Here is an 18,020-nt window from a genome sequence, read left to right on the forward strand (position 1 = left end):
TATATATAAATGTAAAAGTTAAACTTCTGGAAACCTTGGGTTTGTAACCCTGGGTTAGGTGAAAGTTCCTTGATTAGTCACAAAAAGCATGAGCTGGAAAAGAAAAACATTGATATTGGACTTCTGTTCTTTGAAAGATACCACTAAGAAATTGAAAACGCAAACCACACAGTGGGAGAAATTATTTGCAGTACACATTTCTGATAAAGGATTGTACTTAGAATTTTTAAAACACAATAAGAAGTCCAACTTCTTGACATACGAGGTCTGTCCAGGAAGTATCCATCCATGTATTATGAAAAATATAGACATTTATTGAAGAAGATACAAGATATGGTACATAGGACAGTGACGCCTCAGTCCCCTTCAAAGCAGGCACCTTGGGACCTCACACAGTTCTCCCAGTTGCCATCAGCTGCCCCATCATATTTTCCTGAATCTCAGTGATGGTCTGAAATCTCTTTCCTTTCAAAAGTGATTTTAGTTTGGTAAAAGCCAGAAGTTGCAGGATGTCAAATCTGAGGGGGGGGGGTGTTGAGTCACCTGGGTGATTTGATGTTTTACAAAAAAACTCCGCATGAGACATGATGCATAAGTGGGCGCATTGTCGTGACGAAGCTGCCAATCACCAGCTGCCCATAGCTGTGGCCTCTGAGTCATCCAGTTTCCATGGAGGAATGTTCAAGCTTAGTGCAAAATCTGACACAGATTCGTTGCTCTACTGGCTCAGTCATTTTGAATGTGACGGCCACACAGTACACATGCTCACTCAACAATGTCTACCACCCCCACTGACTAGCACAGCGAAGTCATTGTTCATGCATGTACACATTCCAGTCCCCTCTCCTTGGCTGCCAGGTCACATCAATGTAGTGTAAACCATTCTTGTTATGTTAACAATGGCTGGACTTTTTCCAGACAGACCTCGTATATGAAGAGGTGATATGAATGCATAAATATAAATAGATGTATATGACAAGGGATTTGAATAGACTTGTCCCAAAAGATGATGTACAGATGATCACTAAGCACATGGAATTATGCTCAACATACTAGTCATTGCTGAAATGCACATGAAAACACATGTCATACCGCTACACAGCTACTAGGATAGCTAAAATAAAGAAACTGACAGCCCCAAGTGTTGGTACTGCTGATGGGGGTACAAAGTGGTATGACCACTTTGGAGAACAGTTGGTGGTTTCCTATGCAGTTAAACATACGCTTAACATGTCAACCAGCAGTGAAGTCTACTCCTAAGCATTTACTCAAGAGAAATGAAACCATCATCTGGCTATGAAAGGTCTTGCTCGTTTTGGCTGTCCCATGTGCCTGTTTTCTCTGTAAAATGGGCATGACAATACCTCCCACAGGTGGGCTTTACGAGGTTTATTAATGTGTGTGAAGCACTTAGCACCACACTGACACATACTTTCCAGATGATGTGTTTTACATTATATAATGTTTAATACCCACGTATCATATACATTCATATTGTTCCCTTTAAAGCCATCTTGATCTTAGCCAAAGGCTACGTTAAGGACTATATCTAGTCTTTGAGCAAAGTGCTTTCCCTTTAAGATTACAGATTGACCACGTTTGTCTTTGTGTTTCTCAAAGGTGAGTGACTTCACGTGGAGCCATGATGGGACTCAGGCACTTATTTCATACCGAGATGGCTTTGTCCTGGTCGGTTCTGTCAGTGGTCAAAGACACTGGTCATCTGAGATCAACCTGGAGAGTCAAATCACCTGTGGCATATGGACTCCTGATGACCAACAGGTAACGCCTCCTGAATATGGGCGTGTGGTGGTAAAGCCAGGAGGGCTGAGGAGGAAGTGAGTTAAGGTTTATCACATCAGGGAGAAGGGGTGGCGGTAGAGGCGTTGGCTCCAAAGCCTCTTAAAGAATGACAGAGGGGCAAAGGACAGTGACAGTGTCCAGGTGAGTGTTAAAAACAAAAGTGAGAAATGAACCATAGATTGGAGAAATAGTATTTCCCACCAACATGGTAAATATTGGGTTAACATTGTAATTAGAGAAAATGTTGATACAAATTTAGTTTTAAATCTATATACATGGCCAATTGGTAAATGGATAATGGACATAAATAATAATTTACAAAACAAGTTTAATTAGTAATTAATGTGGAAAAGTATTCTCAGGGAAAAAAATGCAAAGTAGCCTAGTGAGGATATAGTTTTAATTACTAGCAAAAGTAATTAACGTGATACATATGTTTTACTGATTATTGATAAGAATACAATCAAATAAGCATTCTCATTCATTGCTAGTAACAATGTGTATTTAGACATTTGAGGAAGCCTTTTGGTATAAAGTTATCATCCACTTTGACCTGATAATATACTTTAGGAATTTGTCTAAAAGAAACAAAGGGAAGAAAATAACAGGTCTTCCTTAAAGCATTCTTTATGATAGTAAAAATTTGGCAACGGCCTACTTGTCTAAAAATAGGATGGTTGAGTAAACACTAAAGTATGACACAGGAGCTCCATAAGTTATAGCTTGCAGTTAAAAAGATGGTGTAATAATCTGGAAGAGCTCAATGATATAATGTTAAAGGAAAAAGTCAGAATTCAAAGCATTATATGTGGTATGATTCCCACAGAAATACCCAAGAGAAACTGGAAGGAGGTGAATGCAAATGCCATGAGCAGCTTGTGATTTTATGGTGATGAGCCTCCGGGTCATTTTTTTTTTTTAATAATAATGCATTTGTTTGTTTGTTTATTTATTTTTAGAGAGAGGGGAAAGGAGAAAGAGAGGGAGAGAAACATCACTGTATGGTTGCCTCTCACTTGCACCCCCAACTGGGGACCTGATGTGCAACCCAGTCACGTGCCCTGACTGGGAATCGAACCAGCGACACTTGGCTCGCAGGCCAACGCTCAATCCACTGAGCCACACCAGCCAGGGCTCTGGGTCATTTTTTAAAACCTAACTTCAAAGTTTTCTGTAGTGCCTGTTCTACCTTCATGATAAAACAATATATAATAACCTAATAAAATTATATATTGATAATTGATTTTCAAATATAGTGTTTACTAGTTATAACCTTTGTAAATATAAAATTTGTCTTTTCCAAGTACAGCAGAATCCGTAAAATGCTGAAAAATCTTATACCAGAAGTTGTAGTATAATATCAATAAAAGCAAGCAGTGTAATATGGAACCATAACTTTAATTTTGAGCCACTTTTTTTTTTTACTGAATTGCTTTTATGTATTTACTGTATGTTTCATGTTTCCATTTTTTAAAATAAAATGGACAGTATTTTTTCTTTCTTCTCAAACTTCGTTTTGTGAGAGTTATAGAAAGATTTTCTCAGTTCTACATTTCTTCTCTCGCCAAAAAGCTCCTAATTATCCAGTACCATATATATGTATCCATAGGAAGCATTTAGATTTACATATTATGACATTTTGTTTTGTAGGTTTTTACTGTCCCTAGAGTCCCTGAAAGGGAAGCATGCACAGTCCATTACGTGACCTTGCCTGGGCACTTACCCTCCCCCTGAGTTTCCTCCTCTGTGAGGAGGGGTGTGAATTACTTCCTGTCTGATTCCCAGGGCTTTTGTAATGATCAAAAGGGGGAACAGCAGTGAGATCACTTTACAACAGATAAGTGGAAGTCTCACCCTCACATTCTGCCCTTGCCTAGAGTGATGGAACCTGTGAGGCTCCTGTCACAGTCCCCCTGATGAGCTGTGCCACCCAGTGTCCCCAGCAGACAGCACACCTGAAGTGTGGCAGGCGTCAGGCCCAGAGATGCTGGGGACCCAGTGAATAAAACTTGGCGCCTGCCTTTGAGGTACAACGGGCCTGTTGAGGAGACAGACTGCAGCGTTCTGTGCTGCGTCCTGGGAAAGTTGCTGAGGCACCAGGCCGCATGGGGTCGTGGGTGTAGCGGGGGAGATGGGCTACAGCTTCCAAGCCAGGTGCTGGGACTTGGCTCCTCGGACCCATGGGCGACATGCGACAGTGGCTTTGGCCGGTGCTTGGGCTCCTGGCCACAGCCCCCGTCCCAGTGACTGCCTTCCCTGGTTCTACACTTAGGGCTGACAGCTAAGAGTTGTTCAAGGAAAGTGCTCACTGTCTTTATAAAAAGACTGCAGGCCACTGAAGCAATGAGGATCCTTGGAAGAACTTAACACAGAGCAGAGAGGTCTGGGATACTCTCTGTTGGTCATGTTTGAACTGAGACACAGAGAAATAATGTTCCTTTTTTTTTTTTTAATCTCTGTCACTCTTTCATCTCTGTTTCTTGTTTTGAAAAGTATTAATGAAAAGAGAATATGGAGACAGAGAGTCAAGGAGAATGAAGAAATAGAGAATTGCCCTGGCCAGTGAGACTCAATGGATTGAGCACCAGCCTGCGAACCAAAGGGTTGCTGGTTCGATTCCCAGTCAGGGCACCTGCCTGGGTTGCAGGCCAGGGCCCCAGTTGGGGTGTGTGAGAGGCAACCACACCCTGATGTTTCTCTCCTTCTCTTTCTCCTTCCCTTCCCCTCTCTTTAAAAATAAATAAAATATTTTTAAAAAGAAAAAGAAATAGGGAACTATGTCCCAAACAAAGGTATAAGATAAATCTCTAGAGACTGACAAGAGAATTCAGAGTAGAAATTAAGGGTGCTTAATGAGGTCAGAAGAAAAATGCATGAACAAAGTGAGAATTTCAACACAACACAGAGAAACATTTTTTCAAAATTAGAAATTATGGAGCTGAAGAACATAATAACCGAAATGGAAAATTCACAAATGGTTTCAGCACCAGATTAGATCAAGCAAAAGAAAGATCAGTGAACATAAAAACACGTCATTGGCATGTCCAGTCAGGGGAGTGAAAAGGACAAGAAGGGAGACAAGAGTGGAGAAAGCTATGGAACCTGTGGGGACACCATCTGCTGGACCAATATCTGCATTTGGGAGCCCCAGGAGGAGAAGAGAGAAAGTGACAGAAAGCTTATTCAAAGAAATAATGTTGAAAAATTCCCAAATATGAGAACTCTTAAGTTGTTTTATGGCAGCCCTGTGGTAACCACCCATAAACACCTATAGAAGATACACAAAAGGGGACGGAATCAAAGCATGAGTACAGAAAAAACCATTGGAACACAAAGGGAACAGCAAGAGAGGAGAAGATGGACCAAAAAACTATGGGACTCACAGAAAACAATGACCAAAAATCAATAGTAAGTCCTTTCCTTCCAATAATTACTTCACATGTAAATAAATTAAACTCCTCGATCAGAATACACGGAGTAGCCGAATGGATTTAAAACAAAAAACAAACACACAATAAAAACCAAGATCCAGCTGTATGCTGCCTACAGAAGACTCACTTAGATTTAAGATCATATATAGGCTGAAAGTTAAAGGATGGAAAAGATATTTATGCAAACAGTAGCCAAAAGAAAACAAGGGTGACTATATTTATAGCAGACAAAATAGACTTACAGTCAAAAATTGCCATAGGAGACAAAGAAAGACAATATATAATAGAAAAAGGATCAATTCATCAGGAAGATGTAACAATTATAAATACATATGCATGTAACATTAGAGCATCTGGATATATAAAACACTAAATATATGAAGCAAACACTGACAGAACTGAAAGGAGAAATACATTAATGCTAGGAGACTTCAGTACCCCCTTTTAAATAATGGATAGAACATTTTGACAGAAAATCCATAAAGAAATAATAGACTTTTACAACAGTATAAACCAAATGGACCTAATAAACACATTGTACAGAAGCAGAATATTTATATATACTCTTCTCAAGTGCACAAGGAACAGTCTCCAGGATGGATCATGTGTTGGTTCACAAAACAAGTATTAATAAATTTAAGAAGACTGAAATCATATCAGGTACATTTTTTGATCAAAATGGATTGAAACTAAATGGTTAACAGATGGAATTCAGGAAAATTCACAAATATGTGGAAATTTAAAATTGTTGATTAACCAAAGGATTAAAGAAGAAGTCAAAAGGGAAATTAAAAAAAGCTTTGAGATAAAATGAAAGCACAACATAAAATTTATGGAGTATAAGTTTTGCAAAAGCAGCACTAAGGGGGAAGTTTATAGCAATAAACATCTACAATATAGGTTTTAAAAAAAGATTTCAAACAATCCAACTTGACACATAAAGGAACTAGGAAAATAAGCACAAACTTAGCCCATTGTTAGCAGAAGGAAGGAAACAACAATTGGAGCACAAATAAGTGAAATGGAAAAATAGAAAAACATTAGAAAAAATCAACAAAACTTTAAGAATTGGGTTTTTTGAAAGAGCAACAAAATTGAAAAATCTTTATAGACTAAAAAAGAGATGACTCAAATGAAAAAATCAGAAATGAAAGAGGAGACATAATAACTGATGTCACAGAAATAGCATCATTAGAAACTTCTGTGAACAATTATATGCTAACAAATCAGATAAACTAGATGAAACAGATAAATTCCTAGTGAAGAATCTACCAAAACTGAATTATGAAGAAATAGAAAATCTGCACAGACCTATAATTAGTAAGGAGATTGAATTAGTAATCAAAAACCTCCCAGGAAAGAAAACGCCGGGACCAGATGACTTCACTGGGGACTTCTGCCAAACCTTTACAGAAGAATTAACACCATTTCTTCTCAATCTCTTCCAAAAACTCAAAGAGAAAGGAATACTTCCAAATTCATTTTATGAAGCCAACATCACCCTGATACCAAAGCCAGGCAAAGACACTATAAGAAGAAAATCACCGATGTTTCTGATGAATACACATGCAAAAATCCTCAACAAAATACTAGCAAACTGAACTCAGCTGCACATTAAAAGAATCCTACACAATAACCAAGTGGATTCTACCCTTGGGACACAAGGACATGCAGTGTGTGCAAATGAACTGTTTGGTGCTGCATTAAAAGGATGTAACATAAGAACCACTAGGTCATCTTAATAGATGCAGAAAATGCATTCGACAGAATTTGAAACCCTTTCATAATTTAAAAAATAGACTCAGCAAACTAGGGATAGAAAGAAGATAATTATCAGCATAATAATAGTCATATATGAAAATTCCACAGCTAATATCATGCTCAACGGTGACAAACTGAAATCTTTTCCTCAGATGCCCGCTCTCGCTCTCTCCACTTCTAGTCACCATAGCACTGGAAGTCTTAGCCAGAGCAGTTAGGCAAGAGAAAGAAAGAAAAGGTATCTAGAAATAGGAAAGGAAGAGGAAAAACTATCCCTGTTTGCAAAAGACATGATCTTATGTGTAGAAAATCCTAAAGACACACACACACATACATACATACACACAATCTCTGTTAGAATAAATGAATTCAGTAAAGTTGCAGGATACAAAATCAATACATAAATATTAGTTGCATTTGTATACACTAGCAATGAACTATCTGAAAAGGAAATTAAGAAAATCCTATTTACCTGGCTGGTGTGACTCAGTGGACTGAGCGTTGGCCTAAGAACCAAGTGTCACTGGTTCGATTCCCAGTCAGGGCACGTGACTAGGTTGCAAGTCAGGTCCCCAGTTGGGGGCGCGAGTGAGAGGCAACCACACAGTGATGTTTCTCTCCCTCTTTCTCCTTTCCCCTCTCTCTGAAAATAAGTAAATAAACAAACAAATAAATTCTTTTTTAAAAAATCCTATTTATAGTAACATCAAAAACAATAAAATACTTAAGAATAAACTTAACCAAGGAGGGAAAAGACTTGTACACTGGAAACTACAAGATATTGATGAAAGAAATTAAAGAAGACACAAATAAATGGGAAGACGTCTTATGTTAATGGATTGGAAGATTTAAATTGTTGAAATGTTCATACGACTTAGAGTGATCTATGGATTCAGTGCAATCCATATAAAATCCAAATAGTATCTTTTACATAAGTAAAATCCTAAAATGTAAATGAAACAAAGGATTAAGAATAGCCAAAACAATCTTGAGAAAGAAGAACAAAGTTGGAGGAATCACACATCCCGATTTCAAAATACACAGAGCCGCACGAAATAAAAGTCTGACATTGGCGTAGACACAGACTTAGGCACCTGTAGGACAGTGCAGAGAACCGTGAAATTAACCCATGCGTGTACAGGCAGCTGATCTTCAGCAAGGGTGCCCAGAATACACAGTAGGAAAGGGGAGTTTCTAACAGATGGTGCTGGGAAAACTCGATAGGATCATGGAAAAAAATGAAGTTGGAGCCTTGTCTTACATCATATTAAAAAAGACATTGACACTGTAAAACTCCGAGAAAAGCCCACTGGGGGAAATACGATGACATTGTTCTCGGCCGTGATTTCTTGGGTGTGACACCAAAAGCTAGGCAGCGACAGCAAAATGAGACAAGGAGGACTGCACCAAACTAAAAGTTCTTGCAAGGAGTAGAAAACAGTTCTGAAAAGTGGTTAATATCCAAAATATATAGGGACTCCTTCAACTCAATGCCAAAAAATAAAACAAGCTCTGACCAGTGTGGCTCAGTTGGTCGGGCATCGTCCTGCAAGGCGAGAGGTTGCTGGTTCCGTTCCCAGTCAGGGCACATGCCTGGGTTAGGGGTTCAGTCTCCAGACGGGGTGCATACAGAGGGCAGCTGTTTCTCTCTCAGAGTGATGTTTCTCTCCTTCTCTTTCTCCCTCCCTTCCCCTCTCTCTAAAATAAATAAATAAAGTAGAGATGATGATAGTCACAACTTAAAAAACAAAACACCAAATAACGAGTTTTAAAAATGGGCAAAGGATTGGAATAGACATTTCTCTGAAGAATACATGCTAGTAATTAACAAATATGTGAAAGATGCTCATCGCTAATCACTGGGCAAATGCATATCAAAATCAGAAACAGATATTACCTCAAACCTGTGAGGATGGCTGTTACCAAAAAAACCCAAAAGATAAGCGTTGGTGAGAAAGAGGAGAAATTGGAACCCTTGTACACTGTTGATGGGAATGTAAACTGTTGCAGCCATTATGGAAAACAGTATGGCGTTTCTTCAAAAAATTAAAAGTAGAATTACCATATGATCCAGAAATCCTACTTGTGAGTACTTGTGCAATGGAATGGAAAGTAGGGTCTTGGAGAGATGCTTACACACTATATTCATTGCAGCAGCATCCACAATGGCCAAGATGTGGAGATAACCCAAATGTTCATCAACATAAGCAAAATAGGGAATATGTATTTCTCAGTATATGAAAATAGTAATTTTTTCCTGTGGCTACTAATGAGTGTCTTCAACAAAAGGCTAACAGGAAAAATTCCCTGGTCCAAGGAGAGTAAAAGGCTTCCGACCCGCCACTAGCTGTCCGGGTACACAGCAACGGAAGAGACCCGATGGTGGCTGTGACTGGTGTCAAAAGTGAGCAATCCCGACTCTGGTCAGAGGCAAGGACAGGTTCGAACCAGTAGTAACTACTACAAAAGGGAAGAGACCTGAGCATGAACTGAACTCAACTTCCACCTCTGCAGAGGTGGTCGGGCATTTTAAAGGGAGAACAAGGGAGTAGGACTTGGGAGGCAGGAAGGGATTCCAGCAGAGTTGGCAAAGTGGAAATTCACAAAACGCAGGAGGCGGAGCACGCCAGTGTGATTAGGCCACCTGGGATTGCTCACTGGTGCTTGGCCAAGTTAGGGACCTACCTTCCCACAGAGACTGGAAGATGGGGGCGCCTACTGTCAGGTGTTGTCCGAAACAAACAGTCAGTTCTTTTGGCCGCCTCGAGCTGTTCCAGGTGAGAACATAACCAGGCTCGAGTTGTCATCCCTAGCAACACAGCCTTGGGTGGACGGAACTGTGCTAGTGTTTGTTCAAGCGCGCGCGCGCGCGCATGTGTGTGTGTGTGTGTGAGAGAAATCATTTGTGGTGAGAATCTATCGCAGTGGTTTTCCAGGCCAAAGTTGAGGCCTAGTCAAGAAGAGCGCTCAGTACGGGCTGCCTAGAATGTAGTGGGTCACTGGTAGTAACACACATGTCACCTCCCTCCAGTGTGACACAAAGATGCATTTCAGTGCCAAGGGTAGGGTTGTCAGAGCAGGATGCATTCATGGTTTAGACACGCTGCCCTAGTAAGCTCAGCCGTCTGGATAGACTGTGTACATGCAGGGGTTCTGCGTTGTCACCAAAGCCATTATCATGCTGTGGCATTAATAAAGGCATATGAAGAAGATATGACGCTAAATTCACAAGAAACTGACTTAAAAAGAATTTAGACCCCTAACATATTACATTGTTTTATTGTGGTAAGAACACTTAACCTGAGATCTACACTCTTAACAAAGTTTCAGGTGTACGGCACAGTGCTGGTCACCCCAGGCACCATGCTGAGCGGCAGAGCTCTCCACGTAATCACCTGTGTAGCTGAAACTTCAGACCCATTGAACAGCCGCTCCCTGTTTCCCTCCCTCCGACCCAGAGCAAGCACCCTTCCATTCTCTGCTTCCATGAATATGCTGATTTTAGGTTCCTCACGTAAGCGAGATCATGCAGGATCTGGCCTTCAGGGACTGGATTGTTGCATTTAGCTTAATGTCCCCAAGGTTCATCCACGCATCAGCCAGCCTAAAAAGGCTGGATTGTATGTACACGTATGTAATCACGTACAAGGAAGCCTTATCTCGTTGGAAGTGATTACGCATGAAAAGAACTTGTCGTAGAGGAGATTTTTAAAAATCTAATTTCATGTTAAATTTGTATTCTTCAGTTATCTGTGACATACTTGTTCCAAAACAGAGTAACTCCCTCCATCATTGCCTGACAACTAGACTGTTAGCACAGGTTTTTCCTTCTCTCAAACTTCCTTCTGTATTATCTTCCCAAGGGAGCTGTGGTTGTGTCCTAACTTTAAAAGCAGAGAGAAGCAAGGATGGGAAAAGCCGGAAACTCTGCTCTTTCTAGTCAGGGCCCTGCCTGACCACTTAGCTTTGTCAGCGTGGCCCCTCTCAGGTTGTTCTAGCGTGTGTAGAACAGAAATAGTTGGCTTGGTTGTCACAGAGGGCTGCTCAGGGGTAGACAGACCTCATTAGATGCAAAAAAGAGAGAGTTGCAGACCGCAAGGGCCCACCGCATGGAGCAGCAGGTGGTAGCGGCGTACTCCCTGTGGCGGTCCTGCTTGCCAGCCCCAGGATTCCCCGCGGGGACATCCAGCTGGGTGGCACCCATGGTGAGGGAGCTCCCAGCCACCGGAAGATGCTCTTGTGCTGCCCAGATGGAAGTGGTAGCCCCCACCCGCCTTCCTCGGCCCTGCCTGCTCTGCCATGTGCCTGTCCCATCCCCTAGCAGGACCAGCCCTGGGGCCCTGAGGCCCTGAGGGCAGTCCCCTAGGGCCAGCCTCAGCACCCCCCTGGGAGCTTCATGCCAGCATTGCTAGTACTTCCGGGTGATAAGGTAAAGCTCTTAGTACAGTGTTTAGCAAAGGCAGCGCTTAATGAAGGTATTAATGCTGTTAATACATTGTAGCATTAACTATTAATACATTAATATCATTCTTATTCACAGTGAAATAGAACATTAGACAAACCATTTCAGGAGCATTGTCTTTTGCAAATATGGTTAGATATCATGCTTACATAACCAAATGTAAATGTATTTTCTCTTGGGTTAAACATACAGCAGTCCCTCTCTATATTGCGATTTACTTATCGCGGCCTCACTGTGTCGCGGGATTTTTAAAACTATTATATTTCATTATTTATTGCAGATTTCTCGCTATATCGCAGGATTTTGCGGTACTGTATATGTATGTTGTTAAAGGTATGTAGGTTTAAGAGTGTAGAATATGTTTAAGAGCATAAGTAGTGTTTATAAAAGCATGTAAAGGTTATTAAAGGACTGGGAAAGGTTAATAAGGTACTGGGAACAGTTTATAAGTGTGTGGGGTTTATAAAGCCTTAAAATATATATAAATACTAAAAGGTAAGGTTCCTACTTCGCAGATTTTCACCTGTCGCGGGGGTGGGGGGGTCTAGAACATAAAACCTGGGGTAAGTGAGGGAATACTGTAGACCTAAGTTTTGTCTTCTAAATTTGAGAAATTCTTAGCAATGAACCTCTGCTGCTGCTTTATTTTCCAGAAAAATAAATAAATATTATCCTCTTCCTAACTCTCCTCCTTCCCCTCAAGAAAACAAAACAACTCACAAAATGTGAGACTGAGATTTTGCTGGTATTACTACTTGATAATGTCCACACCGCATGACGAGTACATTTATAGTGCTGCTAGTCACATTTCAGGGTTAGAGGACTAAAATCCTTGCAGTGACAGCCAGCAGATTTTCACTACCTAATGCTTTGTTTATCACTCAGTTACTTAACTGCTCTGTGTTTTTAGCCTGAACAGTTTGCCTCCTAAGCAAGCCAGGCGCTGAGGTTTGCGGGAGGCGGAGGCGCGCCCTCCGGGCCCGACCGTCAGCGGTGCTGGTCTGCCTTGCAGGTGCTCTTCGGCACGGCCGACGGGCAGGTGATCGTCATGGACTGCCACGGCAGGATGCTGGCGCACGTCCTGCTGCACGAGTCCGACGGCATCCTGAGCATGTCCTGGAACTGCCCCGCCTTCCTGGTGGAGGACAGCAGCGAGAGCGACACGGACTCGGACGACTACGCCCCGCCCCAAGGTAGCGCGCTGCGCGAGGGCGCTGGCCCCGCGGGACGAGGTGGGGTGCTGGCGCGCCGTGGGCACAACGCCCGAACGTGCGCGGAAGAACTCTTGGCCGGAACGCAGGGCCAGTCTGCTGGCCTCTGCTCTCGGCCTGCCTGTCCTCTCTCTGCCATCCCCGTTCTCACCGGCCCTGCTCAGCCTGGTGAAGCGCCATGGGCCTAGGTTTTCCTGGACAGAAAAGGAGACTTCGTGACCCTTTCTGAGTCCCTGGGGAGTGGTGAGGTTAAAGAGCTGGAGGTGAAGCATGCTGTGCCGTTGCGGTCACCCCAGACGGTGTTAAAGCCGTAGCTTTAGTCGCGTGAGAAGAGGGTTATTACTTCTGTCTGTAACGGAGGCCAGCGCATTGGGCAGATATCCACGGCCCTGTCTCTATTTTGGGCTAAAGCCCTGCCCTCCCCTCCCCCTCGCCGCCACGCCGCCCCCGTGAGCCTCACAGTGCTATTAAACCAGCCTAGTTGGCATCCGAGTTCTCGCAGATTGGTTCAGACTCGGTGGGGATGGTTTTGGACTCCAGCCTCACCCCATGCAGCGTTTGACCCTTAAGTGTGTGACAGACGCAGTGAGAGGCATGGCCTTGGAAGTTGGCGCGGCCACCACCAGCCGCGTCGGCACGCAGTGCTGGCCTGCCCGGCCCTGCACCCCCCCCCCCTTTTTTTAATGAAATTATGAAATAGTGGAAGTGAAAACTGCCCGGCTAGAAGTGGCCACACTGCTCCAGGACAGCTGTGCGCACCCTGTGTGCTTAGTGCCCCTAACGGTCCTAGGCACGCGCTGGGTGATGACTGCCCCTCCCCGTGGTGTTGGGGCATGTTTGTCCCATGAAGGGCTGGTTTGGGGAAGTCTTTGAAAATCACCGCTTGTCAGCACCCCCCCGCTGGGACCTGGAGCGCTCTCGCTTTGTCTTTTCCCCCGTCACAGTCGTGATGACCCGTTAACGCTCCCCAGAGGATATACGTACACATTTGTGTGTGTCTTTTTATTTATTTTAGAAGACGACACACACATAAGAAATTGATTGGTGGCGCAGTGGGTCTTTAGGGAGAGTGTTTTTAGCACCACAGATCCATTTGGGAAGGAACCCTGCCCTTTGCTGGTAGGACCTAACCTTGAGCGAAGCGCCGGCCGTTCCTTCAGCCTCGCAATGGTGAAGTCAGTGATGCCAAGCAGTGGACTCAGCACGCCTTTAAAACACAGCTTTTCTAGATTAAATGCGGGCTCACTGACCCCTGCTCCTTATTGTAAGGAACAAGGTCCAGACGCCAGCAGTGTACAGCAAGTCCAGAGGAGGTCGTGAGAGCAGAACTCAGGGCCTCATCCTGCTCTAAGCAGTCTCCTCTCTCAGAAGCAACGGGTGATTTGGAGATGGTGGGGCTTTGCCTTTCAGGTAGAGCAGCGCTTTCCTGGGGGGTCAAGGGAGTGTGAGCGCAGAGGCAGGTACCTGCAACACCTTCCGGTGAAGCAGAAGAGAGCAGTCACTAGGGATCCTCTGCTGGCGGGCTGGGCGGGGCTGAGCTGGCAGGTGTCAGGCGGGCCCACCTGGGGGGCGGCCAGAGCTGAGTTCCACGTAGGTGTGATGCCTGAAGAGCCTTCTGAGAGATCCCTGATTCTAGCCCATGGGAGGGACTGACTTTTAACTTTTGAAACAGCACGTGGAAGAATCCAGAATATGGTCCATCGTGGCTCCTTTCTTAATAGCCAGTGAGCACTCCTTGAATTTATGAAGCAGTATTTCCTTTTGCTGACATGCACCGCGGACATGGCAGAATTCTTTGAGCCACATCTAACCTTAGTCTTCTCCGCAGATTTTGGGGCTCTTATGTTAAAAACTTAACTAAGAGTTCACAGCGGCTGCAGTCCCTGTTTGTTTCCCGTAACATTCAATGAAAGAACATTTAGTGTTGAAAAGCAACCTTTCTCTGTATGTTGGACCAGGATTAGAAAACATTTTCATCCCTCTTCCCACCATTCTTACACAGGGTGGGGCAAAAGTAGTTTTACAGTTGTGAGCACACAAAACTGAGTTTATTCTTAGATTGTTACTAATGTGCTATTTCCCATACGCACAACTGTAAACATACTTCTGCCCACCCTGTATGTTGTGGGACATTCAAATAAGTTACATTTACATACTATTAGAAACGTACAGCACATCAGCACCCAAGTTAATCAGCCTCCCCACCGCACATCCCAGGGTTTTGGACGAGCACCCGCCGCGGGCCAGGAAGCTTGGCACGTAGGATGGGGCTTCATCAGGTCGCATCCCCGTCCAGTGTCACCTGCATCATCAGGCAGCTCTCCAGACCCTCTGCAGGAGTGCAGCTTTGTGGCCCTGGAGTCAGGTGCTCGTTCCCTTTGTCACGCAGTTCTTTTGTCCCCGCAGACGGTCCGGCTGTGTATCCAATCCCAGTGCAGAACATCAAACCACTGCTCACTGTCAGCTTCACCTCGGGGGACATCAGCTTAATGAACAACTATGATGACTTGTCTCCAGCTGTCATCCACTCCGGACTGAAAGGTACAGAGGCTGCCTGTGACCCCAGGCCCAGGGATCAGCCTTCCAGGCTGGGTGTCGTACACCCAGCACTTGCTTGTTCTCGTCCCCTGCAGTGAACTCTTTCTGACTGAAGGGAGTATGTTGGTCAAGGCCGTTTCCCTTCGTTCCCCAGCCTTGCCTAGAGGAGGGATTGCTGACCCTCGGTCTCCACCTTCTCCTCTCCTGTCTCCCTACGGCGAGCGCTCTGTCCGGTGTGTGGTGTGTTTGCTGCCGGCTGACACTGTCTGCAGAGTGTTGGGCCGTAGCACCTGCTGTTCTTGAGGCAGCAGACGGCGCAGGAGACACATTTGCACAGGAGCCCTTGTAATCTGAAGGCTTATTAAGAGACTGATTGTTGTACAGTAAGGCTACCTTGGCAGACTTACAGAGACGCCACCATCACCGGGCCGAGGCGTCGCCATGAAGGTCAGCAGTCACCTTCCTGACAGCCACTGGGAAGTGCCCTTAGCTCAAGGGAAGATCAGTGTCCACAGGCGTTGGGAGTGGTCTGGATTTTGTCACTAGAGAGTACTTCTGGTGGTGTGACCTTGATGAGGTTTTTGGAAAAATAATTCTCTTTTCAGGGTTGAATGGTGTGATGTAAATAGAAATTCCTGGGCTGCCTCTAGTCTTCGATGGGCTGGGCACCGACTCTGACCAGAACGCAAGGTGTAGGCAAACCGGGACATTCGGTTCAGCTCGCTGCTGTCATTCAAAACTGGCCACCAGACCAGAGAGTCGTGACTGGGAGCTGCTGCCTCCCAGCTGGGGTGGGGTATTCAGGCCTCACGGGGAAATGGAGGACTAAGTCCATATACTGGCCGCTGATTGGCTGGAGTACCTGTGCCAGCCCCTGCCCCCCACCAAGCACTTAGTAATTGTATTTTTAAACTAGAGTATTTTTAGAAGCAAGTTGTGCTCCATCTTTGGGTGTCCCATTTTGCTGTTTCAAAACTAAGTGTATGAATTATTTAGCCTATAGACTCCTTAGGAACATGAACCATGTCGAAGCCTTTCTTTATACCACAAATGGGCCCCATTAGGAGCTAAATATTTTTTTGTGATAATGATGTACTTAAATTTCTTGGGCTTTTTCTGAATTTTTCTCTCTTTTATGGAGCTAAAATATAGGGGTGGACATTATAAATTATAAATTCTCCCATATATTTCATAATTTAAACTCTACTTTTTTTCTTCCAAATTCTATTTTCAAATCTTTTAACCAAGTTTATTCATTTAGTGAGAACTGGCTTCTACTTCTGGAATCCTGGACTTTGTTCTATATGAAATATCTGATCGGGGCTAAAAATAACACCGTTACTACTTAATTCCTTTTTATTCTTTATAGGTGAATTCTTCTGATTTTTTTTTACTAACTTGCCTATCTATGAAAACTATTTTTTATTCATTGGATGTATTATTTTGTTCTCTGTTTATTAGACTAGGTTGTATTGGAGCAGCATTTTCAACACATTCCCACCAGATCTGCAGCAGCAGGTCAGGAACACACGTGACGTGAGCAGGTGACCCAACGTAGCCCTCTCAGACATGAAGTTTTTTGACTCGAGTTTCATTATATCTCCTGTCCCATATCCACTTAGCCTTTCTCTGTTACTGCATCAAAAATTATCAGAGAACTTTCAGTGAAGAAAGGTGACTTATGATATTCTTTAGTTTATCACCAACACCATAATTATGTCATGTGCAAAAGAACTTAGAATGCCCAGTAGCTCATGGTCCCCATGACCAGCCCTTGTCCTTGCCACCGATCAAACTCTGTCGTGTGTGTGTGTGTGTGTCCTGAGCTGCCTGGGGTCTGGCCAGTTGCCTGCGGCCATGTACAGACATAACATGAGGATTGGTGGAACAAATTTTTATTAACAGGGTACCCAATTTGGGGGGGCTGAAAGCACACAGAAATTCCCTTATTCACGGAAAGACAGAAGTCCAAGCCCAGGCCCAGAGGTTCACATCATGCCCAAGGTAGCTACACGAATGGGTCTCCGTCTCTCCAGCTTTAAGACTGGTCCTCTCTGGGGTAAGCACTGGTGGGTTCCAGCATCATCGCCATCACCTCACTTAGCTTCTCTCCCCGCCCCACCCCCCCGAGGCTGGGGCACCCGGCCTGGTCACTACAGCTGATCGTGGCAGGGGCTCAGGCTGCTGGGCTGTCGCATTCCTGGTGCCGAGGAACTTCCTGGCTGTGCATCCGTGTGCCCAGCCCGCGCAGTCCCACAGACATTCCCCGCCCCGCCCCAGCCCACCCCGTCCCACCCAGGGTGAGGAAGAGAGCGAGCACCTGCGCACCCACGCTTTTAAATCTTGTCCCCCAAATCCCACGCACTGTAAGAGTGTCGAAATCCCAACCAATCCGGACCAACGTCCACCATGTTTGTCGGCCCTGCCCTGTCTTTGCCCCTCTTCCAGCTGCCGTTGTCCAGAAGGGGGCAGGAGTTTCCCCAGCGCCCACAGAGGCTCAGGCATCCTGGCCCCAGGTGGGGTGTCCGGCCCCCACAGCCCGTGCAGGCTGCAGGCAGCCTGTGTCAGGGGCTGCTGGGCTGCAGGGGCCAGGCAGCAGCCAGCCTTGGCCTTGTTTGTAGCTGCTCCAGGGCACAGCAGCCTGCCAGACCCCAGCTCCAGTCTCAGCAGGGCTCGGGCTTCCTTTGACACTTCTTGTAGCCCCCTCCTTTCTGGGGGGGTTTGGCTCTTGGAGGTTTCTCCCCCACTACCCAGAGATGTGGCCAGACCCCTCTGTTACGTGTGTATAGGGGCCAGGGGATGGTTTGCTTTGCA

At 44.6% G+C, this 18,020-nt stretch overlaps 1 protein-coding gene across 1 annotated transcript in view; it reads left to right on the top strand.

Moving 5' to 3' along the window:
- TULP4 (TUB like protein 4) overlaps nucleotides 1-18,020 on the top strand; it is a 124,309-nt gene that overhangs the window by 74,768 nt on the left and 31,521 nt on the right. Inside the window, exons 3-5 of the mRNA XM_090280036.1 lie at nucleotides 1,621-1,782; nucleotides 12,470-12,650; nucleotides 15,075-15,209. Coding sequence (XP_090136162.1) covers nucleotides 1,621-1,782; nucleotides 12,470-12,650; nucleotides 15,075-15,209 — 478 coding nt within the window. The remainder of the gene's footprint in view (nucleotides 1-1,620; nucleotides 1,783-12,469; nucleotides 12,651-15,074; nucleotides 15,210-18,020) is intronic.

The sequence above is a fragment of the Furipterus horrens genome, unplaced genomic scaffold, assembly GCF_987537825.1.
Source record: "Furipterus horrens unplaced genomic scaffold, mFurHor1.1.pri manual_scaffold_6, whole genome shotgun sequence".
In the NCBI taxonomy this organism is placed as follows: Eukaryota; Metazoa; Chordata; class Mammalia; order Chiroptera; family Furipteridae; genus Furipterus; species Furipterus horrens.